Genomic DNA, 27616 nt, shown 5'->3' with positions numbered 1-27616 from the left:
TCTCTCTCTCTCTCTCTCTCTCTCTCTCTCATACACACACACACACACACACACACACACACACACACACACACACACACACACACACACACACACACACACACACACACACACACACACACACACACACACACACACACACACACACACACACATCCACTCCCTTTCCCTCACTCAGATTTGCTCTCCGCTAATGGGAGGAGCGCAAATGTCCTCTCTCTATAAGAAGTGCCGAACGTACAACAAGGGATTTTATACAGCTACTCAGGAGAAACGAAATGATCTGCCCTGGAGCCGCAGCAAAATGCTGGATGGACACCTACTCCTGGGATGGTTATCGTTCACAGTTATAGTGTACCTTTTCAATTTGCCCGGACCGACAACAGCTTATTTCGGGTAGGCACTGTATCCATCCACATGTTCATGACACTGTCATTGATTAGAGTTTATTACGAGATATCATGCGCTCTTAGAGCAACTTTGATAGAGCGGATAAATTGCTTTACTTATATTAGCATACGGTTCATTCAATTGTTTCAACTTTCGTATCGCGTAAATATGGCATAAAAATGGCACTCTCATTCATCCCTGTTGATGTGTCCTCTAATAATATCAAACGTGGTGCAAATGAATAGGTTAGGCTACTTAATGCATGGTGTCCTTGTAGCTATATTGTGATATATTTCAAGTATCCGCAACATTGTTGCACAGAACTGTCAGCTCAGAGACACCTGGGTAGCGGAGTAGGCTGTCACTGCGGGTGGTGAGAGCAGGTAGATGTGAGATTAATTAGTCGGCATTGCAGTGGGTTTACAGACCTGTGTAATAGCTCAATCTACCGAAGGTTTTGGGGTGGGTAATATGCTGTAACATATATATTTTTAAGGGGAGTAGGAGTTGGGATTATCTACAGTAAAATAACCATAATCAGCTGTCTCTGGGCAGGTTTAGACACACAGCATGTATTTGCCTAACACATTCACATGGATCTAATAGGGCTAGTTTTGACAAGTGTTGTTCAACAGAAAGTTGATCCCAAAAGCTACTAGTCTTCTGACAGGTATCCTACGCTAAGCCATTGATAGGCCTATCAGGCATATTTGAATGAAAAGTAGCAGAGTAGTGTGATTATTTTGTTGAAGTCGGCTCTGAAAACAGACATGGGGCGAAAGGTGAGTGAAGGCTTCAGTCGCGACAGCTGGTTACAATAAAGCAATGCGGCTCACTTAACCGGTGTCTGAAACGTTTGTTCAGCTTGCATAGAAAACACCCCGTCTAGCATAAACATCGATATAGAGAAAATTCTGGCATATGGTTCGCGCTCCCACTAAATGTAGAAACAGTTTGAAAGAATGTATCCAGCATTTACAGTTCGTTGCCCAATCTCATGAGATACTATTATATCAAGGACAGTATATATATATTTTTTAATTTAATGAACAATTAAACACGTTATTCCCAGGGAACGCCTTCGTTTTTAAGGTGTACCCTGCTATGACCACCTCAATATATCGAGTCTACTGGCAGCCTTTGTCTTTTCTGATGAATTTCATTAATTAGGATTCAGACTTCCTTGGAAGACCATTAACCTATAGATAGCAAGAAAATAAATGCAATATCACCTTCAAATCTCTTGTGTGAAGGATACAAGTAGCCTACAGCAGGCATGTTGTAGCTTGGATATGTTATAACACAAAGTTCCTCCCCAGTTGGTGGTTTATATATCACTAATCTATTCTCAGTGGCACCTGCAACCTTACAGCAACTATGAGATTACAGCAACTATGAGAGTTCAGTCAGAATCGTATTTTATTTTTAGGGATCATTAATTCTACCATGAACACCATATCATTCCAATCACATTCTGTCTAAAATATACAAACAATAGATTGTTGATGACAGAAGTAATCACCACCACCTTGTGTTGCAAACAATAGATCTCATGAAGTTGATTTGAGTCATTCACACTAACAAATGTGAACTCCTGGCAGCACTGAAATATTTAGGTTGGTTTAATTGTATTTTAATTGAACCTTTATTTAACTGGGATTTATAACCTGTATTTAACAAATTGTGGAGTGATTAGAGTGAGTGATAACACCAGCAGTATAGTTCCAGGGGTATCAAATAAATATATATGTTTTATTGTCATATACAGAAGATAGGTAGAGTGAAATGTGTTATTTTACAGGGTCAGCGACAGTACGGCACCCCTGAAATAAATGAGGGTCAAGTGCCTTGCTCAAGAGCACATCAATAGGTTCTTCATCTTGTCGGCTTGGGTATTCGAACCAGCGACATTTCGGTTACTGGCCCAATGCTCTAACCACTAGGCTACCTTCCGCATATATACGATAAGGGCATTGTTTAGCTGTGAACCAGTGGGGGGACACAGGGATGGGAGGGGCCCTCCAGGACCCGTTGGACATTATGAAGCTGTAAACTGGTTTGTTATGCCTCAGGGGCTGCTGAGTTGGGTCTAACCTTCTCTCAGATCTCATATAAGGAAACCAATAAATTAGGAAGGACCGGACAAAGCGGACTAGGGTGGAAGGAAGGAATAGCGCTGTTTGGAAATAATTACTTTTTGGATCACGATCATGGTTTGCATTGCCAGAGGTTGTGTGATATGATAGGAGTGTCCGTTTAGGTCTAATGTGTCACTCCTGAAAAGGTTATGTCCCCTGACCGGTGCAGTATGTTGATAGAGGAAGTTACTATCACCATAAATCCTACATGTAATTACAGATAATAAACATAAGTAACCCCTAATGTTAGGGTAACTGTCATTGCTTAGTGTTCTTACTGTAAAGTTTAGACCTATGCTAGTTCGGTCTGGACTGTTATGCTGTCTTGAAAATTATACATGTGAGAGTTGTTCAGCAGCCCGGTGGTATAGAAACCACATCATCGCTAAAAGTCACATGTGTATCAAGTGAGCTTTTGAGGTATAGAGACATAGTGGTAGATCATAACCATCCAACAACATAACCATTGGCCCTCAATAACTAACCAGTTGCATGTAATACGATTGAAGCGCAAAGGGTCCTTTGGTGTGAGGATGTGATGACACTATGAATGAGATGAGTGTCAGTGAATGAATTATCCCTTTAAACCAGAGAACATGAGACAAACAGATGACATAGGTGCCATAGATACACAGAAAATGTTTCTGATACTGCCGCAAAGCCAAACCGACTACCCAGAAACCGGACACCACTGACACTTAGTGCAACACACATGCCCACTTGCCTGCACGCACAAACGCACACACACACAGCAAAACACACACACACACACACACACACACACACACACACACACACACACACACACACACACACACACACACACACACACACACACACACACACACACACACACACACACACACACACACACACACACACACACACACACACACACACACACACACACACACACACAGCAACAACACACACCCAAGAGTCCACTGTTCCCAAGTCCCTTATCCTCTCCAGGCATCATCTCAGAGGGGAGCACGTCTGCCCCCTACTGAGACCAATACCAACTTCCTACAGTGAGAAAAGCCTGTTCTGATCAGTCCGCTGGCCTCCTTCCCTGCCTGGTTACCTATGACAGACAGACAGACAGACAGACAGACAGACAGACAGACAGACAGACAGACAGACAGACAGACAGACAGACAGACAGACAGACAGACAGACAGACAGACAGACAGACAGACAGACAGACAGATACTGTACCTGGGCTGTCTGACTTTGAGTGGAGTATACATACTAACACACACTTGTTCAAATAATTATCTGCCATGAGCACGAGGACAGCACATCCTCCGGCCTTCTTCCTGGGTACTGATTTACTGAAAATAGATGGTCGATGTTGCATACCCAATTTCCCGAGTGTGGTGGTAAGTGTAAAGTAAACACACCGTCTCTGAAGGTGGGGTGGGATTCCTAGCGTGGTCAAGCACCCACTCAAATTGTCATCCTTTACCACAAGAATGTGAGCACTCATTTACTTTCCCCTGTTGAGCCTGTTGTGGCAGGTGCTGCTTCTCCCTCACAGCCCAGTATCATTAGGCTTACCATTGGGGAAGTTAGCTGCAGTTTCATTCTCATGCTTAGACAATACTGTACCTTGATGGAATATTCTTTGTTGGGTTGTATTTTCGAGAAGTGAAGGGAGTGAGATTGTTAACTTAGTTGACCCCAGCTGAAGAGTTCACCTTGAGGAGTTTCAGCAGAATGCTGTTAAACAAGCTAACTTCATTCATTTAAATGCTACTTTTGGCCCATGGAAAGGCCTTTTGTGGTCTTGTAAACTGCATTCAATGCAAGCCTTTAACTGACTCAAACAGACATTTGTTTTTATTTAGTTTACTTGCTGCGGCATATACAGGAATCATACCCACAGCTACGCTACGTATGGTGAATTACCAATCACTAAGGCAGGGGTTCCCAACATAGGGGGTGCGGGCGCCAATGTTTCGTGGGGGGGGTGCTTTCCTTGATTTGAGGATTAAATGTATTTTTAAATGTAATTATTTTTACAATTCACAATTGTTTATACCAATATAAAATGATGCATTAATCCACAATGCTTTAGGCTAGAAACAAACAGTAAAATGCCAGAGGAAGACGTGACTCTGATGCACATGGGAATATCTTTGATTTGTCTCTATGGCATTCAGAAGCTGAGCTACGACCTTCTAAAGTCGAGGAGTCAAAGAAATTGATATTTTCTTGGAAAGTGATCTTATACAATGTGTGACTGTCACTATCAATTGATCTAATCACTTTCTGTATAAGATAATATGTATAATTAAATTGAGGGTTCATATAAATTATAAAACATATTTGGTAGCGGAATAATTGGTGTCAACTATTTTCCTTATTCATGATAATTATGATTATCTATATATATTTTTTTATTTATTTAACCTTTAGTTAACTAGGCAAGTCAATTAAGAACAAATTCTTATTTACAATGACTGCCTACTCTGGCCAAACCCTAACCCGGACGACGCTGGGCCAATTGTCCACCGCCCTATGGGACTCCCAATCACGGGCGGTTGTGATACAGCCAGGAATCAAATCAGGGTCTGTAGTGCTCTCTCTAGCACAGAGATGCAGTGCCTTAGACTGCTACACTACTCGGGAGCCCTAAATGATTATGATTATTATTATTATTATTATCATGAAATAGCCTACTTAAAATGTGTCATGAGTCTTGTTAAACTACTGTATATATGTAGAATTGCAGGATATTATCTTCAAAACAAAATGTTTCTAAGTTCCTCAAATGAATCAAATTATACTGGTATTGTATTAGTGTGTTTGGGTGACATTTTTTAAATGTGAAAAAGGGGGCCCTGAGGAAAAAGGGTTGGGAACCCCTGCACTAAGGCATCACAATGAGTGTTAATAGGGTTGTTTATTGCTTCGACAGCCTTATGTTCCCTGCCCTCAGTTCCAGCTCCCAAAGGTCATTGTTTTCAGCCACATTATTAAGAGGAAGTCGCAATATGCCTAAAACAACGTAACAAAGCAGATTCATTTGTAGCCTTCAATATACTCACTGTGCTGCTTCTCCACTGTCTCCAGCGTTAATGTTTAGGCTTTAGCTTAGCGTCCTAACACTGTTGTGGTGGGCGGAAGACCAGGTTCAAACTCCATTTGGTGTGCTTTCAGTGTTGTATGGAGATGAAACAAGAGGTTATAGGCTGCTCAACAGCCAGTCTCCATGTAAACACTTCCCCCTGCTCCCCTCATGTGCGTGCTGCTGCTGGTATACCAGTGGTTTGTGTAAAGATGCAGGGTGATTACCAGTCAATAAGGGTGACTGTGGGCTCAGGGCTGGCGTTGCCGTGGGGCTATGCTGGCAGACAGTGGTGGTGGGCTTCTCATTACAGAAGCCTTAAGCACTGATTAGCCCTGACACTAGGCTAGCTCACAGGCAGGGCGCAGGCAGAGTGGGAAGCGTTCCCTGCCTGGGATAGAGGGATTTCCCAACTTCAGAGGATATCCTGTGGCTGCAGCCACACCTCAAAGGGTATCACTTTACCGTGAGCCAAGAAGATAGGATTCTCTTTTAGCGCTGGCTGCTTGGGGTTAGCTGTGATCACATGGAGTCTGGCTAGTGGTGAGATCACACCACACAAACCTGCTGGAGGCTTAGATTAAACACCCATATGCCCTTTGTGAATACAGAACGAGAGAGAGAGAGCTTTGTTATCTTTGTGTTTTTGTCCATCCTGGTATGTTTGGCACAGTACTGTTTCAAGCTTGTCTTATGAGTAAGAGTTTGCACTGCGTAGAGTTAGGTCTATGTCCTCCCACGAAGCATCTGGTGAAAGGGGTGCTATGCCCATAGCCACCACAGGGGGGAGCAGCCTCTTTCTGGAGCCCAGGATAGGTCTCATTCAAAACCTTTTAACCCCATTGTGTAACCTTAGGAGAGTTGGAAATGAGATGTGAAAACAGCCAAATCTAAAAGCACCGGACACTGCTTAAGTACAAATTCAGGAAAAACATTTGTTGTGGTCAAAATAAATGTAAAGTACAAAATGCTGACTTGGATCCACTTGCATGTCCAATGTCACTCAACTCAGCCCACTCACAGCAGGGCCTTGCTGTATTGTTCTGTAGAAATAAGAATTCATTCCACTTAATTTCTCCTTGAATAGCAGGTTAAGGCAGTCTCTCATGGAAATGGTCCCTCTACCAAATGTTGCCTGTTGGAGTGAGATTAGTTATATTTTTGAGTTGAATCATTTGGAGGTTTGCGTACTCACACACACCTTTGTTGTGAAGGTTTTAGTTGATGATGTCTGCAGTGGCCTGGGTAGTGGATAATCTGGATACACTCTGTACAGTATAATGATATGGTTTTAGTGTATATGTTGAAGATTACATGGCATTATTGCATTTGGGAAGGTCTTTAAAATATGTGTTGGCCCACTCACATCCGAAGGGCTTAAGGTTCTGGTATCGTCAGCATGCCGAGACCGACCACAGTTAAGAAATATTGTCTTTTAAAAGGAGGGAGTGGCTCCTGCTCCTATCCAGCCTTTACCAGTCAGCTGTGTACTTCATGGCTGGTAGTTCGCAGATATGGAACGGAAAATAATTCTCATTGGTAACAGAAGGTATAGAGTTAGACACATGATGTTCTTTACAGATGGGGCTCGGGACATAGCCTCGACAAGGGAAATTTGCAAAACAGGAAAACCAATATAGAATCATGATGCTTTTAGTGGTCTGGGATTGATGATCTGACGTTAATTAGCAGGATTGCCATGTCATATGTTTTCCGTCCTTAACCACAGGCCAATTTCCTCTTTTACCCAAGTCTGTGGGAGAACGCCTGTGTGTCTGTGTGTCTGTGTGTGTGTGTGTGTGTGTGTGTGTGTGTGTGTGTGTGTGTGTGTGTGTGTGTGTGTGTGTGTGTGTGTGTGTGTGTGTGTGTGTGTGTGTGTGTGTGTGTGCGCGTGTGCGTGTGTGTGGCCCTTGTCTCCAGCCAGGATGAGCCAGATTGACAAATGCTTGCTTTGGATTCTGGCTTCGAAAAGTCATCTGTTCTACTCTTCTTACCTCATTTTCAGGTCGTAATGGGTTCAAGGAGGTCGTATGCAGTTACATGTAGTCTTGCCATACAGGCAGGGAGCACAAAGCAGCACGTTATCCCATGTTGTCTCTGATCCATAGCTGGAATTCAAATACCTTGAGAAATGAATCTACATGTAGAATCTAGAGTTAAGGTCTCGGAATGTTTAGCAAAAACCAAAGTCAGAATCATGAAGTAAATTCATATTTTATTGGGTGATAAATTCTCAGTGTATGTTGATTCTTACCCATATGGAACACCATATGAATCTCATTATGACTAGATTGAATCCAGGTGGATGTACTTAATGTAAAGTGAGCCAAAATTACATCTCTTCAGTTGTAACTAAGAGTTAGTACCTTGATGTTATAACCAGTGTGTAGCTACAGGACGGTAGTTTATCACCTTCATTCATTCATGTTTCTACTTAGGACTGCAGTGCAAACAATATACTGTACCACTACCACTCTTACTGGCTTTACAGCTTGAGTATTGAATTTAGCTTCTGCTGGCTTTCCTGTAATTCTATTTGAATTCCCTGATCGAGAGAGAAGAAAGGAAACCTTGCAATCTCTCAGTAGAAACTGTAAATAACCGTTAATAATGACTAAACTTAGCCAGTCTTTCAGCTGCTAATGCATGGTTGAAAACAGCTACTGTTTTTCTGATAGTGGTTTGACTTTACATGCTTGGATACCCCTTGGAAGTGAAATGCCCACTGTACAGTAAGAGTAAAAGAGTAAATGTGTGTGTTACAAATCTAAAATCTGCATAACCAATTAACTATATGTACAGAGTATTATCAAAAAGTACACTTTTAATATACAACAGGTTCACTTTCTTTCTTACCAAATACTGGTGGTCTGATTCTCGTGTGAGCGTGTGTGTGTGAATGGCGTGTGAATGGTGTGTGAATGTGGTGGGTGTGTATGAATGTGTGCCGTGGCTGAACGTGTTAGGTGTGCCGGTCAGTCGGTGTGCTGGTACAGGGGTGCTCTGCGCTGCTCTGTGCCATGGCGTTTGCTACAACAGGGGAGTCATGTGGACACTGTTGTGGCGAGCCCAATCTGTGCCAGTCACACAGTGACTACAACTGAGCCGCTGACCCTAGGAGCCTTGAGTTCTCACACTGCAGTTAAACCTCTTACCAAACTCCATGGTCTCATTCCCCAACCAACCCCGTACTGTATGCATACAGTACAGACCGCTCCACGGCTACAGAGCCAATAGTTCAGATCAGAGTAGCATTTGGAATAAAAGATTGGGAAATAAGAATCTGCTGATGTATTTCATTTTCTAGATGAAAGACGATAGTTTAGTTGATAATGACTCTGGTAGAGGGTGTGTCCTGACTGCTGTACAGTAGGGCTGGAAGGACAGAGCAGAGCTATGTCCTGTTGAGAATGGAGATGCATGTCCTCCTTTTGACAGACTTAAAGACACTGTTTCCATTTCACTTGGAATTCATGCCAGATATGGGGGAAAGAGTAAAAGGTTATTGAGGAGGTAAAGCTAAGATCGGCCATTGGTTGAGAGAGGACTGAGTCATATGGCTATTGCTTCTTAAGGCCTGAGAGTGATACTGTACAGTTACATGACACATAACACAACCTCTCTGTGCCAAAACAGACCCATATAACTTTACATTTTAGTAAGTCATTATCGTTTGAAAAATGAACCTTCCCTGAATGGGGAAGATATGATGCCTAGTCTGTTAACACTACAAAGTCTTGTTCACTAAGTCTTAGAGGGGGGTGAGGGAGGGAAGTCCCCTATCTTCAACAGCTGACCTATACAGGATGTGACCAAGCATGATGTCATCTCTGTCCCTCTAGTCACCTTCCCAAATGGGACATATCAGAACTGTGACTCAACTTGGGCATTATGATGCAAAGTACGATGACAACAATTACAAAGTAATGTTCATTGGTGGACTTGGTAAAGTTGTTATGAACCATGCGTAGGTCATCTACACCAGTACAGATCAAATGTGGACCTAAACATTTTCAATAACTTGGATACCACAGTCGGAATGTTGTTTTTTCTCTCTTTCACTTGAGCTTCTGTTCAGTCAGTAGTAGTACACAGCCTAGGCAGCAGCCTTGGATTCAGACCAGGCCAGAGGGAGAATACCACACTGACATCCCTACTACCTCTGGCAGGGCCTGGCCCATGAGACACCAGGTGGGACGATGGCTTGTGCCCTCCAGAGGTCACACCTAGCCCAAATTTTCTTTCAAACTTGTTATCTTTACAATAGCCTGGCTACCACCATAGGGTTAGATCACATTTATACTTTTCTGAGTTGAGCATGGTAGTTTGTCCCTAACAGACAGGGGATGAGGTGAACTACTCCAGGGCTTGTATCTACAAAGAGTCTTGGAGGTCTTAGTGCTGATATAGGATTATATGGACCCGGGGCTGCTTTTTTAATATGGAACCTGGTTCTGTCTGCTTGCCTTGCTCACTTTTCACATGTCTGTCTGTCTGTCTGTCTGTCTGTCTGTCTGTCTGTCTGTCTGTCTGTCTGTCTGTCTGTCTGTCTGTCTGTCTGTCTGTCTGTCTGTCTGTCTGTCTGTCTGTGTCTGGTTGGATGCCATTGTTTTGGGTTACCTTTCGTAAGACAGCTGGGTGGTTTGTTTTCTCTGGGAACAGGCTTTGTTTTGAGCCAGCAGCTGGAGGGATTGGCATTCGTTTAGAGTAAATTGGCCTTTGGGGGTAGGTAGGGGTGAGGAGGGTGAGAGGAACGGGGAGAGCAGACCCGTGAGAGGGGGATGGAAGGATAGGAGAGGGAAAGCAGAGAGAGAGAGGCAGCGGGAAAGGGGGGTAGGGGGGTAGTGAGGGAGAGGGGATACAGGGAAGGGCAGAGGGGAGACAGGGAGAGAGAAATTGAAGACAGGGATGGAGAGAGGGGAGACAGGGAGAGAGGGAAGACTGGGAGGGAGAGCGGAAAGACAGGGAGGGAGAGAGTGGAGACAGGGAGGGAGAGAGGAGAGACAGGGAGAGAGGGAAGACTGGGAGGGAGAGCGGGAAGACAGGGAGAGAGGGAAGACTGGGAGGGAGAGAGGGGAGACAGGGAGGGAGAGAGGGGAGAGGGAGTTGACCTTAGAGACACCAGACCACAAAACCAGCAAGTTGAGACTGAATGAGAAACTGTAGTTTCTTGCTTTCCTGTTCAGGAGGGTTCAGCCAGGGTTGACTCTTGACTATTAAAGGTGTTGACTTTACGTAGAAACACACACACACAGGCAAACAAATGCTGCGCACATGCATGCGCAGGTGCGTGACGCACACAAACACACACAAATGCAGACATGCAAGTATATGCACACACACATGCACACCCACACCTGTTGGTCAAGTGGGATGGAGATGGTGAAAGGGTACACACTAGCTGCACATTTGTCTAACCTTCAGTAGCCTCTGTTTGATACACACTGACGATACCATACATTAATAACACCTTCCTAATATTAAGTTGCCCCCCCACATAACAGCCTCAATTCGTTGGGGGCGTGGACTCTACAAGATGTTGAAAGCGTTCCACAGGAATGCTGGCCCATGTTGACTCCAATGCTTCCACATTTGTGTCCAGTTGGCTGGGTATGCTTTATTTAACATACAGTATATGCCCCAGTTATTTGTACTATTGTGCTCCTCATAAAACTAACTCCCACACGTGTTTATTCTATTGTCTGACATGTCAGCTTTGGTACAAAACATTTGGATTTTGATGGGGATTTTTTATTTATTTATGTATTATTCCTCGATCCGAGTATGGAGCAAGCAGAGAAATGATTAATACAAATTCAAAAATATATTGTTTTATTATGTCCAGCTAACAAGGCCCCTTAATGATGTGAGGCCTGAGGCCTCTTCTGTCTAATGGTATGTCCGCCAGTGTGTGCAACCAGAATAGCCATTGGTGAAAGACAATGGGGATTGTAATACTGTATTTTCATATTACAGCCAAGTGTAATATGTAATGTACCAAATGCCCATTGGAACTCTCAAAACCACCAATGGATTGTAGTCTGGAAAAGCATGGATCTGATTGGAGTAGGGGGGTCAGTTATTCACTCAGCATCACTAGATGTCAATCAAAGCCAACGTAGCCTGACACTGTTAATGAAACATCTGGAGGTCTAAAAATCAACAGTTATGGTTTTTGTCTTACGTTCATCACTTACTCATGAAGTAGTTCACAACAGCAAGAGCAAATGTGTTATAGAGCAATCAGTTAGTTGCACTGCAGCTCTCTGTGTCACAACATGTGTTTTAGTTAGTCCCCTGTGACTGCAGGTTGTGTACTGAACTGCCTTTCTGACATACGGATGTTATGAAGTGTGAATGACCCGCCAGCATCTCGGCATGTTTGCATATGTTTGTAATGAACGAGTCATTGCATGCTCATCACGTACTCATTAGCATGATCAATATTATACCAAAGGTTATGTGAGATCAAGGTTATTATCAAGCTGCCAATATTTGATTATGTTAAATGTTCTTGTACTACCCCTTCACATGTAACCCTTAATAACCTTTCATAAACGCTTCATCAACCCCAGATGAAGAGTGACATTAACAGACATATTATCAACCAGTGCAGCAGCAGTCAAGGACAGGGTCCTGGTAGGTGCTCTGACACGAAGCCAGAAGGGTGATGACGTCTGAATAAATTATTTCCTCCAGGGATCCAGGGCTGTGTGGTTACACACACACACACACACACACACACACACACACACACACACACACACACACACACACACACACACACACACACACACACACACACACACACACACACACACACACACACACACACACACACACACACACACACACACACACACACACACACACACACACAGCGTAATGAGTCGTTTTCACTCAGCCATCCTGTGCATTGGAAAATGTATATAAAGTAAATGTCACGGGCAATGGGGAGTGTTGACAGGTGGAGAGAAAGGCCTAAACAAACTCCACCGTTAAAGGCACAGGCAGGGAGGAATAAGGCAAGGTAACTAGTGAGATTAGCCTTGTTTGAAGCCTCGGTCGACGATGTCTGTGTGTGAGTGAGGAGTGTATGAGTGAGTGAATGAGTGAGTGTTAGGAAAAAGCAAAGCTGAGCAAACAGCAGTAAGAATCCTACCTCACGTAGGATAATAGTGAACTTTATTATTTTTCTATTGGTGTTATGTTCCATGTGTGTTGCTGGGCCAACACCTCAAACAGAAACAGCCTCTGAAAACAGTTCATGATAGAAAAACACAGGTCTACATGCTCTTACATTCTAATGTGTAAGACCTAGACCTAGCAGCAGTAGCTCACTACACTGCAAACTATACCTCCTTGTTAAAATATACCTCACCCTCTTACCATGTAGTTTTGTTTGTTTGTTATTTTTAAGGATCATAGATATTGAGATATTGTTGTTGGGCAGTGCTTTACATTATTCCTACTCAGAACCTGTGAACTCCTGTGTTCCTAGAAACAGAAAAATGACTTTCAGACCAAAGATCTTGCAAGATCAGTTTCTGGAGTGCTACTGTATGTGCACAATACTCTCCTTTTCGACTCCATCCTTTGTTCTAAGTGAGTTAAATGAGTTCACGCTGCAGTGTGTGACACTGGGCTCTGCAAAACTCAGCATCGTCTGAGTGAGTGTGTTGCATTGGGTTTCCTATAGGTCACATTATGGAGGTAAAGTGATCTTTAAACTGATCTTTAGCTAGTTTTCCTGTACGGTTTTTGGTTCTCCTTCTTTGTCTAACACCTCTTCGAATGTGCTTGTTGGGCAACACGCAGCAGCACAATTCAAAGTAACATGACATCACCATAGTGCATGTTGAGGATAGCTCTAAGAAGTAATCAGTGTTTTCAAACCTAATCCGATAGCCTCCTCTTAACTCCTCCTGTAGATATCAGAAATGGAACTGGAATTAGAGCACATCTGTGTTAGCATTTGAATGTACACTGGTCTGACACATAGCGGAAACATGGACAAGAGGAGCCACAGTAGCTTCTTCTCGCAAGACCTGACGTGTTTCTCCATTTTCCCAAATCTCTCCTATCCGCACTTTGCCCCCCAGCCTTCTTGGTAACTGGATAAAAACATGCCTTCGTGTGGAAGTCAGTCACAGCTAGGCAGGCAAAGCAGTAGCCCAAAGAATCAGTGTTGTCTCTTGCCTCCCTCCAGCTTCAGAATTTCTTTGTGTCTCAGATAGACACACAGGCAAGCAGACAGATGGACAGACTGACGGACGGATAGACAGACGTCACAGCACACAGACACTTTTGAGGAATTACATTTTATTTGACTCTTGTCTTGGATAGCCGCAGGGCCACGCAGGCAGCCAGCCAGGCATCTGTGCTCTATGGAGAGTTATCACTGAGGAGACAGTGTGATAGTTACAGTAGTGGTTGAGGCTCTTGATGTGTGTCGTGTCCACTAAGGAATGTAACATGTCATGGTGATAGGATTGAGAAAATGAAGACTGTGGAGTTTCACCACTGCTGTTATTAGTACTAATGGCACACCCATGTATAGTTTAGCGACAACCGGTAGCAAACGGTCTGGAGTTATGCCATGAGCAACCATTGTGCCTAACATAATTGAATTGCTGTGTACGGTACATTACAAAGGCTATACGTTTCTTTTGTTCTTACAGACTTTAGGAGCGTGATGCTTACATCTGTCAAATCTATAGGAATTTTTCTTTTTTTTCTCTAAAAACAGGTACTTCATTTACTGAGACTGTCAAGTTCATGAATAATCGGTTCCACTTTGTATCTACTGGGCAACATCGCTTATTTCATTCCTTCAGCGATATCTAAGTTCAGTAAAGTTGGTATATTATTACGTTTCAGGCATACCGTTGAAGTGGGAAGTTTACATACACCTTAGCTAAATACATTTAAACTCAGTTTTTCACAATTCCTGACATTTAATCCCAGTAAAAATTCCCTGTCTTAGGTCAGTTAGGATCACCACTTTATTTTAAGAATGTGAAATGTCACAATAATAGCAGAGAGAATGATTTATTTCAGCTTATATTTCTTTCATCACATTCCCAGTGGATGAGAAGTTTACATACACGCAATTAATATTTGGTAGCACACATTTAAATTGTTTAACTTGGGTCAAATGTTTTGGGTAGCCTTCCACAAGCTTTCCACAATAAGTTGGGTGAATTTTGGCCCATTCCTCCTGACAGAGCTGGTGTAACTGAGTCAGGTTTGTAGGCCTCCTTTCTCACACACTTTTTCAGTTCTGCCCACATATTTCTACAGGATTAAAGTCAGGCCTTTGTGATGGCCATTCCAATACCTTGACATTGTTGTCCTTAAGACATTTTTCCACAACTTTGGAAGTAATGCTTGGGGTCATTGTCCATTTGGAAGACCCATTTGCGACCAAGCCTTAACTTCCTGACTGATTTCTGGAGATTTTATGTTGCGTCAACATAATTGTCCTTTCTCATAATGCCATCTATTTTGTGAAGTGCACCAGTAAAGCACCCCCACAACATGATGCTGCCACCCCTGTGCTTCGTGGTTGGGATGGTGTTCTTCGGCTTGCAAGCCATCCCCTTTTGGTCATTATGGCCAAGCTGTTCTACTTTTGTTTCACCAGACCAGAGGACATTTCTCCAAAAAGTACGATATTTGTCCCCATGTGCAGTTGCAAACCGTAGTCTGGCTTTTTTATGGCAGTTTTGGAGCAGTGGCTTCTTCCTTGCTGAGCGGCTTTCAGGTTATGTCGATATAGGACTCGTTTTACTGTGGATATAGATACTTTTGTACCTGTTTCCTCCAGCATCTTCACAAAGTCCTTTGCTGTTGTTCTGGAATTGATTTGCACTTTTCGCACCAAAGTATGTTCATCTCTAGGAGACAGAATGCGTCTCCTTCTTGAGCGGTATGACGGCTGCGTGGTCCCATGGTGTTTATACTTGCGTACAGATGAACACGGTACCTTAAGGTGTTTGGAAATCGCTCCCAAAGATGAACCAGACTTGTGGAGGTCTACAATTTTTTATTTTTTTTATTTTCCCATGATGTCAAGCAAAGAGGCACTAATTTTGAAGGTAGGCCTTGAAATATATCCACAGGTACACCTCAAATTGACTCAAACAATGTCAATTAGCCTATCAGAGGCTTCTAAAGCCATGACATCCTTTTCTGGAATTGTCCAAGCTGTTTAAAGGTACAGTCAACTTAGTATATGAAAACTTCTGACCCCCTGGCATTGTGATACAGTGAATTATAAGTGAAATAATCTGTCTGTAAACAATTGTTGGAAAATGTACTTTTGTCATGCACATAGTAGATGTCCTAACCGATTTGCCCAAACTATAGTTTGTTAACAAGACATTTGTGGAGTGGTTGAAAAACAAGTTTTAATGAGTGTATGTAAACTTCCGACGTCAACTGTGTATCATAGGGCTTGTTGAGTGATGGCTGGAGTTTCCATTCTCTTGGCTCTCCTGATGGCATGTAGAAATGAATTAAGCAGGTACTCTAAATGGTGTTGCCATCATTCAAATATTGAGTCTCAGCCCACTGCAGAAGTGTTGTGGAAATGTTGTCAATGTACACATTTATCAACAGGAGTTGATAAGTTATTTATTTTCTCCTCACTGTGTTGTAGACGTACATTAGTGGATACACATAGTATCAACATGAATAACAATTAAGATGAATAAAGATAGCATTTGTATCTCTACACGTACGGTACATAATGAGGCACAGTCAGGCCAGACTATCCGACTATGCACTTAAGCTCTTTTACTCCCTAAAGGAGAACAATTTCTGTCAAGACACAGCTTGTAAGGTTTCCATTAGAAAAATTCATAGTTGTCAGACAAGTTAGGAAAGGCAAACATGTTTTGAAAAAAAAGAGATAGGAGCCATTTGACCTGATCTGAATACACAAATCGCAAAACCTGCCCTTTACCCCACTGGACTGTTGAGATCATGTTCTTCATATGGGGCATTCCATGTACATAGTAGGTTATTAAAGCACTGTATAGTATTCCACAATGTGTAATAACCTTTTTTATAACGTAAGCTAACATAGGCTTAACATAATAGGATATTGGTAGGCAGTATGACTATGTGACCATATTTGTCATGGTTTTAGACTCCAGGGGAAACACTTCACAATCAGTTATTATCACTTTTGAAAGATTTCTCTCTCTGTGTGTTACATGACCTCTGTGACTTCATTGAGGCCGTTTGGCTCTGAATGACAGAAGTCAAATGAGGTCATAAAGTGAACATGTAGCACAATTGACTGAAGGAGTACACAGAGATGTACACAGATGACAGAAGTACCCAGTAACTCTAAGAGATACAGACTGTGAATCAATCAGTGTTCACATTCGCTGCAACATGGTCTATGCCTGGGACATCTGGAAGGAATCTCTATGGCTGTGACTTTGGTTAATAGTTGTACCCAAATGACTCATGGGCTGGAAATTGAATTGAATAGGTTTCTGGTTCATTGGCATCAGGAACACGCTAGCTAAATGCTAATAGTGGCTGACTGGCTGGCTGGCTGGCTGTGTCTTGCTCACTCTCTCTCTCATTAGCTTGTGTCCGTCCTACTCTTATAGACCAGGACGGAATCTTTCCTCACTGAAGAGTTACTGTACGGTTCACTTGTCATAGTTACTCATTAGACTAGCTATTGCCTCCTGTTCTGCCCATGTGACTGGTGATGTCTGCATGGAACTCTCATTGTGCATGGTGCAATCAGTTCATTGTTTTGTGAATGAGATCAGAACTGTGTCATCCGAATTTGACACACCAGATTCACCTGAACATGACAAGGTAACTAAAATAGGATCCTGTCCTCAGCTTTCTGTCTGGTGACATGCTAAACCCATTAGATAAAACAAACCTCTGCTGTTTTATTGAGATTGATGGAAGGGAAGTTCACTCAAGGCCCATTGCTAAATGCCAACATTTTGATGGCAGAGGCCAGAGACAGGTCACCGTATGGCACTGAGCAGAGCACTGAAGTTATGTTGAGGAGACAAGAAGAAAAACAACCTCTCCTTGTCACCTCCAGAGTAAATCTAATATGTTTATCCTTTGTTGATGGCTGTTGTCAGGACAACCCCAGATTGTTTTCAAATATAGCAGGTGTCAATATTAGCAGGGAAACATTGACATTGTAAAGGCATTAAACTCTTTCAGTAATGGCATATTATGTGCCTGGGTCCGTTGTAGGAGTCTGTTTGTGAATTCTTCTGTAAATCCATTTCTGTTTCTCTTTCACTTTAACGGTGTAAAAGTGGCCCTGAAATTGCACATAATGAACATCTACCCTGCCAATTCTGTCAGATGGTGTGACCAACATGGTCACAGACTGACAGTCATGTCCCCTGCGTCTCTGTGTGAAAGTAATGCTCTGCTTTGTCTATCCGTCACAACCTCAGAACGCTGGTCAGTCCGGGAGGATTTTGCCAGCTATGCGGCAGACCCCGGGCTAGCTTGTGTGTTTTATGTACGCTTCCTTTAAATAAACTGACGAAAGGAGTGCAACTCTACCACATGTTCTCCTATACCGTGTTTAGAAACTAAGCTTAGCCTCATTATATTTCAAATGAATTGCAGCTTTATGGTCATGAACACTGGAAGTTTGTATGAGGATTCTATAATGAGGCTGTAAAGCCTGCTGTGTGATCATGTTTAAATCTATACACCGCTGGTTGCCGTGAGTGACAGTCATTCGTCTCTGGGATATGATAGGTCTCCATTGGTTGGCTACTGTTTAGCATGCCTGTGGTGTGACGGTCAAATTGACTGTGTGGGACCATTGTTTTAAATCTGTCATATCATGTCCTTTAACCACTCTGTATCAATCTAGCTAGCTAGCCAGCGATGTTATGACTAGCGACCTTATTGGTAGCTACCCTGAAAGAGAGAAATCAGCACAGAATGTTCTTTAGCTGCTGAGATTGTGTTATATACACAGACATGGTGAATGTTGATCTCAATCTCCAGAAAACATTGCATTCCCCAGAACATTAACCATTGTACTCAAATGCAACCTTCAAAAAATGGCAGCCGAAATCTCTCGAACATTAACCAGCTCTGACTTAGACCATAAAGGTCAGCCTTCTATATCTGGGACTTAGCATACTATTTTCTTGACATTTCCAGTCCACAGTACTGACTGAGTGTTCCGTAGTTGATTTTTCATTCTCTGATCCCTCCTAATGGTGTGTTACAGTACAACATTTGCCTCTCTTTGACCCAAGGCCCTTGGGTCAAAGCGTTGCCAGCAGGAGCACAGCAGGAGCATCTGACAGTATCTAACGGGTATTTCTCTCTGTCTCCCCAGACTGACAGGTAATGAACCCCTGTCCATCCTACCGCTGAGCTCCCAACCCGAGGAGAACGTGGGCAGGGCCCACTACAAGCTGTGCGACCGGCTCAAACTGGAGAAAAAGCAGAGGCGGATGTGTCGACGAGACCCGGGTGTGGCCGAGACCCTCATGGAGGCCATCAGCATGAGCGCCCTGGAGTGCCAGTACCAGTTCCGCTTTGAGAGGTGGAACTGCTCTTTAGAGGGCCGCTACAGAGCCAACATTTTAAAGAGAGGTAAGGGAAAGAAAAGCTTCTCAACTTCATATATCAGTATACATGTAATATGTTCTGAGTTAAACTTTTTCAGCATGCAGATAACTCATGTTCATGGGTGGAGGGGGAGAGACATTTTTGCAATTTATGCTGCCATCATTGAATGGTTTAACATTGAATGGCCATAGTAGATAGTACAGTAGAGTGTTGTAGGTTGTTTTTAATGTGATGTCAACATTCAATGGCTTATTTTGAGCGTCCAGTAGGACGCTGGTAGCTTATAACTGATATCTGATTCTTCCCCTTGCTCCATATCTCTCTCCAGGTTTTAAGGAGACAGCCTTCCTGTATGCCGTCTCCTCAGCAGGCTTGACTCACGCCATGGCCAAGGCGTGTAGCGCCGGGCGGATGGAGCGTTGCACCTGTGATGAAGCACCAGACCTGGAGAACCGCAAGGCCTGGCAGTGGGGCGGCTGTGGAGACAACCTGAAGTACAGCAACAAGTTTGTCAAGGACTTCCTGGGCAAACGCTCCAACAAGGACCTGCGTGCCCGCGTGGACATGCACAACAGTAACGTGGGCATGAAGGTGAGTGTAGGGTGGAGCCGTGTTGGATGATGCAGTGCATTTGATATTGTTGATTCGTGTGATGGGACCACAACTCACAACTCCTCACCACTGTTGCTGTAAAAAGGACTATATGAATAGTTGATGGTTGATTGACTGATTGACTGGTTGATTGAGTGATTTAGTTATTGATTGATTGATAGTGGAGTTTGATATATCTAGGCCTTGTAGAGCTACTGAATGCATTGCCCTCTCTTGAGATAGTTGAGTTCTATGGGCGTATTCTAGGGTGAATATATTCTCCTACATACACATCTTTACATATATAATGTTGGGTTGTTAAATTATTGTTCTCTAAGTTGACATCAGTCAAAAAGACACAAAAAATTACCAGAACCAGTGAAAATGACCAGATAGGAATTTAATGTGACCACGAGAGGAATAACAAAGGCAGAGTTTTTATGACTACATTCCAGTGGTCAACAGAGAAACATTTACCCACATGCTGTGGTTATTAAACACATACTATAGATTCTAAAGCACCCACTTAATAGGAAGATAAAAGGCCAGCCTAAATCACTTATATTGACTGCTAAATTCAGTCAAATAAGATAACTCTCATTTATCAACCTTTGGTTCTCCCTCTCAAATTAGAGAGATAATAGCCTTCGTTTGTGCCTTGGCGGGAGTCGACAATTGTTTGTGGTGAGGGAACGAGGGTTTGGTTTTTCAGCTTGGATGTGATTTTAATAGTAAAATCAAAAAGAAGAGAGAATGGTCTTAAATTGTCAAGCCAAAGCAAAGTCAAGGTCCTGGCATCCGCTAGCTTTACTCAGATTTTCTCATATTGTGGCCATTTTAATTTTAGTATGAATTTAAATTATAGCAGAAGCACACTTCCCCAATTGTTAGCAGACAGAAAGCTCTTCCCAAAGACCCATGGTGTGCTCTTCCTCTTCAACTTGGCTCTCCAAATCCATTCTCTCAGGATATTTGATTTGTGATAAAAGATTTACAACGCTGTTTTCGTTCAGGTTTTTTCTTATTTGCACATGTAGTGAGGTGTACCACGTCCCATATGAAGCACAAACCTTGGAATGTGCTAGGCTATGCATCCCTAGAACAGTTTAAAGCTGACATCTCAAATGTTCCTGAACTGAACTGCAAGTGTGGCGAATATGCACCACGTCTTTCTTATCCCCCAAGCTGTTTCCCAGTGTGTGAGAACAGAACCGGAGAGAAACTGTCTGTCCAGTCCAAGCCTCCTTTGGAGAATATGCATTATGGATTTTCACACAACTTTTTTATGTTGTGGTCAGTTGATGCTGACTGAGCTGTACACAAATGAACCATTGCCTGCCACAGAGAGTTCAAGCTATGTCGCAACGTGTACTATTTACTGTTGTGCTGTATTTGACCAAGCAACAACCCTTTCACTCCTGAAAATGTTACTTTGTCGAACATTAACAGTCAGAAGTGGTCTGTCAAGTTGAACTGAGTCCATATTCCATGCCATCTGTTGAATAGATCCCATTATATGCATTTTGAGAAATCTTCGGGCCTCAACATATTTGACGTAAAATAGATTTGTTTAGCTTTCCACGTGCTGGCCTAACTGCAGTATTATGGAGTTGGCCTGGTGGAAGAGATGGACCTGTCTCCCAAGAACAGGGGCCAGGTTCTGGGTATCCTGTCTCCTTCTTTCCCTTGGCTGTGGAATTCAAGGGATCTTTTCTTCAGAAAAAGTGCCTCAGCTATGTCCTCTACTTACTACTAGTAATAACCATGATGACTTTAAGCAAACTCGATTACCCAATATTATCATAACAGAATGGGATCGTCACTCCCACCCACAAAGATTCTCTTTTAAATTATTGCTTATAGTGTACCACATGTTTTGGTATTTGGTCGGGAAGTGACGTCAGTGTGACAATGTTGCCATGTAAATTGTTATTATGTTAATGACAGTTTATCACCAATAAGTAGAGCCTCTAGATAATCTAACTCTGTGGTGGGAGTATCAGCAGAAAATATCATTATGGCCTCGGTGCTCATCACATTTTAATACATTGATGTCCCGTTTATGATATGAGTAAAGTCTTCATATTGAAGGTTATTAATTATGATATTAGGACGTATTACATAGACCCATTGTGCTGTAGAAATTACAGGGGAGTGTCTCGGTAGTTTTCTTCTTCTTTGAAACATTGCTTACTATACAAAGTATAAAGTCGGTCAAAGTTGATTTTATGTTGTTCTCAGGCTGTCCCTTTGATCCCCTGTGGTGGCTGACTGTCTGTATGTTCCTCTCCTCTCCCACCACCAGGTGATCAAAGCCGGGGTAGAGACTACCTGCAAATGCCATGGCGTCTCAGGCTCCTGCACCGTCCAGACATGCTGGAGGCAGCTCTCGCCCTTCCATGAGATCGGCAAGCAGCTGAAACAGCGCTACGAGGCCTCTCTGAAGGTGGGCAGCTCCACCAACGAGGCCACGGGGGAGGGGGAAATCTCCCAGGCCCGGCCCCAGCAGCAGCCCTTACCAGGCCCCAGCAATGACCCAATCCCACGCACCATGGACCTGCTCCACATTGAGGACTCGCCCAGTTTCTGCCGGCCCAGCAAGTACTCGCCAGGCACCTCGGCCAGGAAGTGCTACAAGGACAAGAACTGCGACGCCATCTGCTGCGGCAGGGGCCACAATACCCAGAGCCGAGTGGTGACCCGGCCATGCCAGTGTCAGGTGCGCTGGTGCTGCTACGTCGAATGCAAGCAGTGCACGCAGAGAGAGGAGGTCTACACCTGTAAAGGGTAGCCCAGTCTTAGAGGAGAGAGCAAGACAATGGAGTTGGAGGACCTTTATAAGCACTTTGAGGGATTTTCTGTCATGTGGGTTTGGTTCTAATGCCCTGTGGCCCCAGCCAATGGGGGTTGGAGTTGCAGCAGGAGATTGGCATTGTCTGACAACTGGGTCAACACGTGTCTCATGCTTTCTGGTTGCAGAGTTAGAGCCTTGGATAAAGGCTACCTCGCCTATTCAACATCCAGTCAGATGTGTCAGTGAGAAAACGCAGCACTTGGCAGCTGTCTCCGGCTAGCATGCTGTTAATGAGGATCCAATAGAATGACTGTAATGGTAAAAGACTGGCTTTTGGGCCTTGCCCAATGTAGAAATGTGTGTGTTGGCGGCGAGTGAGGGTGCAGGGGAGTCAAATGACAACTCATATGGCAATCATGGCAACCATATTCTGAAACTGTTAAGAACACAGGGTGTAAGATTTATTATACGCACACATATTTACACTCGCACACCAATGTGTGTATGCATATGTATGTAAATAAATTAAATTGTATTATAATGATATTATATACACTTGCCACTTCTCTGAATATGTTTAAACAAACCACTAACTACACAAATGTATTGTTGTTTGTGTATTCTCGCTCTCTTTTGCTTTATCATTTCTTTTGACAAGGCCCTTTGGAAAGCAGCACATTTGTGTCCTTTGTGTCTCTCTGTGGATCATTTATGGACCCTTTGGGACTACTCCTTCCCGAGGAGAGGAAACACGCTCATTTGTCTTTGATTCTTTTTCGCTAGAGTGAAATTGTTGGTGAATACATTTCTGAGTGCAGAAATGTCATTTTTTTGCCAGTAATTTTACACTACTTTTGGGCGAACTCAAATAATGTTCAGGGAATAACTGAAACCACTATACTTATTTAGAAAGAGTAAAAAGAAAAACTGAAAATCTGCATGTAATCGAAAGTTCAATGAGAGAATGGCCTTGCTTTTCTGAGTCTAGTGTCTATTACTGTCACCATGAAAACAGGAGACCGACCACTTGACCAGTAGAGAATGCATCTTCCAATCAGCTGACTAATGCTCGAAGTAATAGCAACCCAACTATGTCACCTTGCTTCTTGGTACTTAGTTAGCACTCTGTTTAAAAAGGAAAAGCCAATCTTGCTAGTAATACTACTATAAAGTAAAGAAAACAGCAAACTATGGGTACAGGAGAAATGTAACCCCTATTTATATACATACACTCTCATATCCTTCCTTCCTCTCTCTAGAGTGCACCATTTGATTGACAAGGATAAATGGTTGAGGTTGAAAATGAACAGTATGATGCTATGGAAACTAAAATCCATCTTGACATGTCTGCAAAATGGCTTCAAAATTAACACCCTGAGGCAAATGCGGTCTTTTACAGATAGTCCTGCTGAAGCTTAAGGTGTATTATGGTGACAAAATGTGTTTGCGACAACAAAGCAAATGTATGCTCTAGCTGTAGCCTATGCATTTTCTATCCATTGTTTGGGGCATAGCTAACAGAACTCCGTGACTGCAAAGGTACAATCTCCTTTTGTGTTGTTTTGACAGTAATTTTCTTTAAGGCAGGTTACCATTATGTTGTACAGTAAGATTTGTATGACTAACATTTAATATTGGATGTTTGAAGTTTAAAATGACTGGTGGCAAAGGCAGAGCCAACCCTGTAAACAGCTACAATAACTCGTCAGATGCAAAGTCATCTTTAGATTCCCTTTAGGTATACCGTCTTTGCCTTGTTTTAAGTGGGTGAGAATGAACTACTGAGTGAGGAACCCAACATTGTAAGATAGCCCCATTTACGCACTGAAGCCCCAGAAGCCCTTTATAATTTCCCTTTAAAGTATTTAAAGACCTTGTATTTATGAATGTATACAGTGCAGATGTTTTTGTTTATTGTAAAAAGCAGTGGTTTATTCACCTGTGGTATAGAGACAAGAATGAGGCACATGGTACAATCTCACAGACAATTAAAGAGGAAGTTGGTAGCAATAAGGAGGTTAGGACCAAGACATCTGATGCTGGGAAGGCAAATGGTATAATATATAAGGCTAAACCATGAATATGGAATACATTGCTGCTGTAAACTTTTGATTGTAAGTGATCATCAGTAAGTGAAAAACAAGTGCCAAACGAGTACCAACATTAGTAAATAGCATGCCAATACCCTCGAAAATAGCTTTGACCACCGACTATGATAGATAGACTACAGTTCGCCCATAGTTTTAAATCAGTGACACTCACAGGATTTATATCTGATTTGACCCACCATGATTTATCCAGAAAAAGCAGCATGCTCTCAGAAGGGAGTCTAGCCTAACGAAGGTTGGTTGGTTCATCCTCTAGAGCTGAATTCCAAACATTTTGAAAATGAGGAGACATGCCAAATAAAGAATGGTCAAAAACATATACATAGAACTTTGCACGCTACATGGAAACCATAATGGCTCTGCTGAAAGCCTGAGCATAAATGCCTGCTTCCCACAGCTTCCACACTCCCCTGCCCAAGACTGTGGTTCTCTACAGTGGTCATGTATTGAATGGATACAAATGGTCAACATTTGAGTCATGGAGAGAGGAATACAGTATGCACATTGCATGTATTTTGTATGTTTTATATTCTACGTTTTTCAAGACAAAGGACGGCATGATACAATGGTTGTTCTTCAATGTCATTGTCTTAGTCCTTCATATTCTATTTTTGAACTCATAGCTCTGCACTGTGTAGTTGTCAGAGGATCATGTATAAAAAAATCTATTTTATAGGAAAAAATGAAAATAAAAGAAAGATAAATTATTTTAAAATATATTATGAGCATGTGTTCAATGTAAATAACATTAAGTCAAAACTGATTTTATATACTTGTATTTTTTACTCAGTTTATTTTCTTGAGGCTTGTATGGGGTTTTGGCTTCTTTGCGGTGGAGGCTTCAAGAGACAGTAAATACTGTAAAGTCAGCATAATTGTTCTTAAAGATAACGCTAACATTTGAAGTTCCTAAGCACAAAACAAATCCTAACAAATTTAGAAAATCAACAATTCTCTTCCCTTTTTCAACTGTTTTCTATACAGTACAACACATCGAAAGGCAACTCTAAAGGCTATTAAATGGATCATGATCAGCTGTTTTATGTAATTGACATTGCACAATACTACACAAGTATTTTGGTAACATCCCGTTGTGTAGCATGACCCATTTGTTGGAGGGATTGGTGAGGGGTATATGGGTTCTGTCTGTACCCAGTAACATAGCCATCTGTGCAGATAAACACACGGACCAAACACAAAGTAGTATTGGAGTAGTAGTATTTTGGTATACTCTGATGTTCTTGCAAAGGATCACAAAGGATCACAACAAATGATATTTAGAGGGTCACAATCACCGTGTACATTTTTGTTAGGATTTGTGCTGTGCTTGCTAATAACAAAACAAACATGTATTACCCTTTGTGATAATACTATACCAACAAAGCTTTGTCCATGTTCACTTATTCATGTCTTATGGGAACGTAAATTATTTTCCTCTACCTCATGTGTATAGCTTGTCGGTATAAACAGATCACGAATGACTGGTAAGAATGTATTTAAGTTATTTAACATCTTTGTAAAAACAAAGGCAAGAAAATCTGAAATAATAAATTAATTTTTAAATTATTTTAATGTTTGGTGTCATTCATACCCAGTGGTTATTTGGCTATTGCTAATTGGAGCTTGGTCCGAGTCTAAGTAAGAAAACAGTAAAAGTTCTACAACACTAATAATCCATATTTCTTTCTCCCCATTATTCAAAGCAACTTTTTGTATGTATTTGTTTTATTTTACTTAACCAGGCAAGTCAATTAAGAAGAAATTCTTCTTTACAATGATGGCCTGGCAAAAGGCTTCCTATGGGGACGGGGGATAGAAAACTATGTAAGACAAAATGGACAACACAGACAGAAGACACTGGCAACAGCAAAAATACAACAGCAACCAAACAGTAGATGTGTGTGTGTGTATGTGCCGGCATGTGCAATGGTGTAAAGTACTTAAGTAAAAAATACTTTAAAGTACTACTTAAGTACTTTTTTGGGGTATCTGTACTTTACTATTTATATTTTTTACTTTTACTCCACTATATTCCTAATGAAAATAATGTACTTTTTACTCCTTACATTTTCCCTGACACCCAAAGTACTTGTTACATTTTGAATGCTCAGCAGGACAGGAACATTGTCTAATTCACACACTTATCAAGATAACATCCCATGTCATCCCTACTGCCTCTGATCTGGCAGGCTCACTAAACCCAAATGCTTTGTTTGTAAATTATGTCTGAGTGTTGAAATGTGTCCCTGGCTATCAGTAAATAAATAAATAAACAAGAAAATCGTGCTGTCTTTTTTTGCTTAATAATATAAGGAATTCTAAAAAAAAATTTGACTTTTGATACTTAAGTATATTTTAGCGATTACATTTACTTTTGATACTTATATGTATTTTAAATATTTAATATTTAAATATTTAATATTTAATAATACCAAATATTTTTAGACTTTTGCTCAATTAGTATTTTACTGGGTGACTTTCACTTTTACAGTTGAAGTCAGAAGTTTACACACCTTAGCCAAATACATTTAAACTCAGTTTTTCACAATTCCTGACATTTAATCCAAGTAAAAATGCCCTGTGTTAAGTCAGTTAGGATCACCACTTTATTTTAAGAATGTGAAATGTAAGAATAATATTAGAGAGAATTATTTATTTCAGCTTTTCGGTCTTTCATCACATTCCCAGTGGATCAGAAGTTTACATACACTCAATTAGTACTTGGTAGCATTGCATTTACATTGTTTAACTTGGGTCAATGTTTCAGGTAGGATTCCACAAGCTTCCCACAATGGGTTGGGGGAATTTTGGCCCATTCCTCCTGACAGAGCTGGTGTAACTGAGTTAGGTTTGTAGGCCTCCTTTCTCGTACACACTTTTCAATTCTGCCAACAAATGATCTATAAGATTGAGCTCTGGG

At 42.0% G+C, this 27616-nt stretch overlaps 1 protein-coding gene across 1 annotated transcript; it reads left to right on the top strand.

The window, feature by feature from the left end:
• Positions 1-259: 259 nt before the first annotated feature.
• Positions 260-26262, top strand: wnt9a (wingless-type MMTV integration site family, member 9A). Its single transcript, XM_035799682.1, has 4 exons — positions 260-396; positions 18968-19227; positions 19532-19794; positions 22100-26262. Exons 1-4 carry the CDS (start codon positions 305-307, stop codon positions 22583-22585), a joined length of 1101 nt encoding a protein of 366 aa, XP_035655575.1. The 5' UTR covers positions 260-304; the 3' UTR covers positions 22586-26262.
• The last annotated feature ends 1354 nt before the right edge of the window (positions 26263-27616 follow it).

Source organism: Oncorhynchus keta, chromosome 23 (genome assembly GCF_023373465.1).
Source record: "Oncorhynchus keta strain PuntledgeMale-10-30-2019 chromosome 23, Oket_V2, whole genome shotgun sequence".
In the NCBI taxonomy this organism is placed as follows: Eukaryota; Metazoa; Chordata; class Actinopteri; order Salmoniformes; family Salmonidae; genus Oncorhynchus; species Oncorhynchus keta.
This window is presented reverse-complemented; position numbering and strand designations above follow the sequence as displayed.

Excerpts from the sequence above, each read along its gene's own strand:
- wnt9a (XM_035799682.1), top strand. The coding sequence starts at position 305 with ATGCTGGATGGACACCTACTCCTGGGATGGTTATCGTTCACAGTTATA. Across the intron at positions 397-18,967 it reads CCGACAACAGCTTATTTCGG|ACTGACAGGTAATGAACCCC; the intron begins GTAGGCACTGTA and ends CTGTCTCCCCAG. Across the intron at positions 19,228-19,531 it reads AGCCAACATTTTAAAGAGAG|GTTTTAAGGAGACAGCCTTC; the intron begins GTAAGGGAAAGA and ends ATCTCTCTCCAG.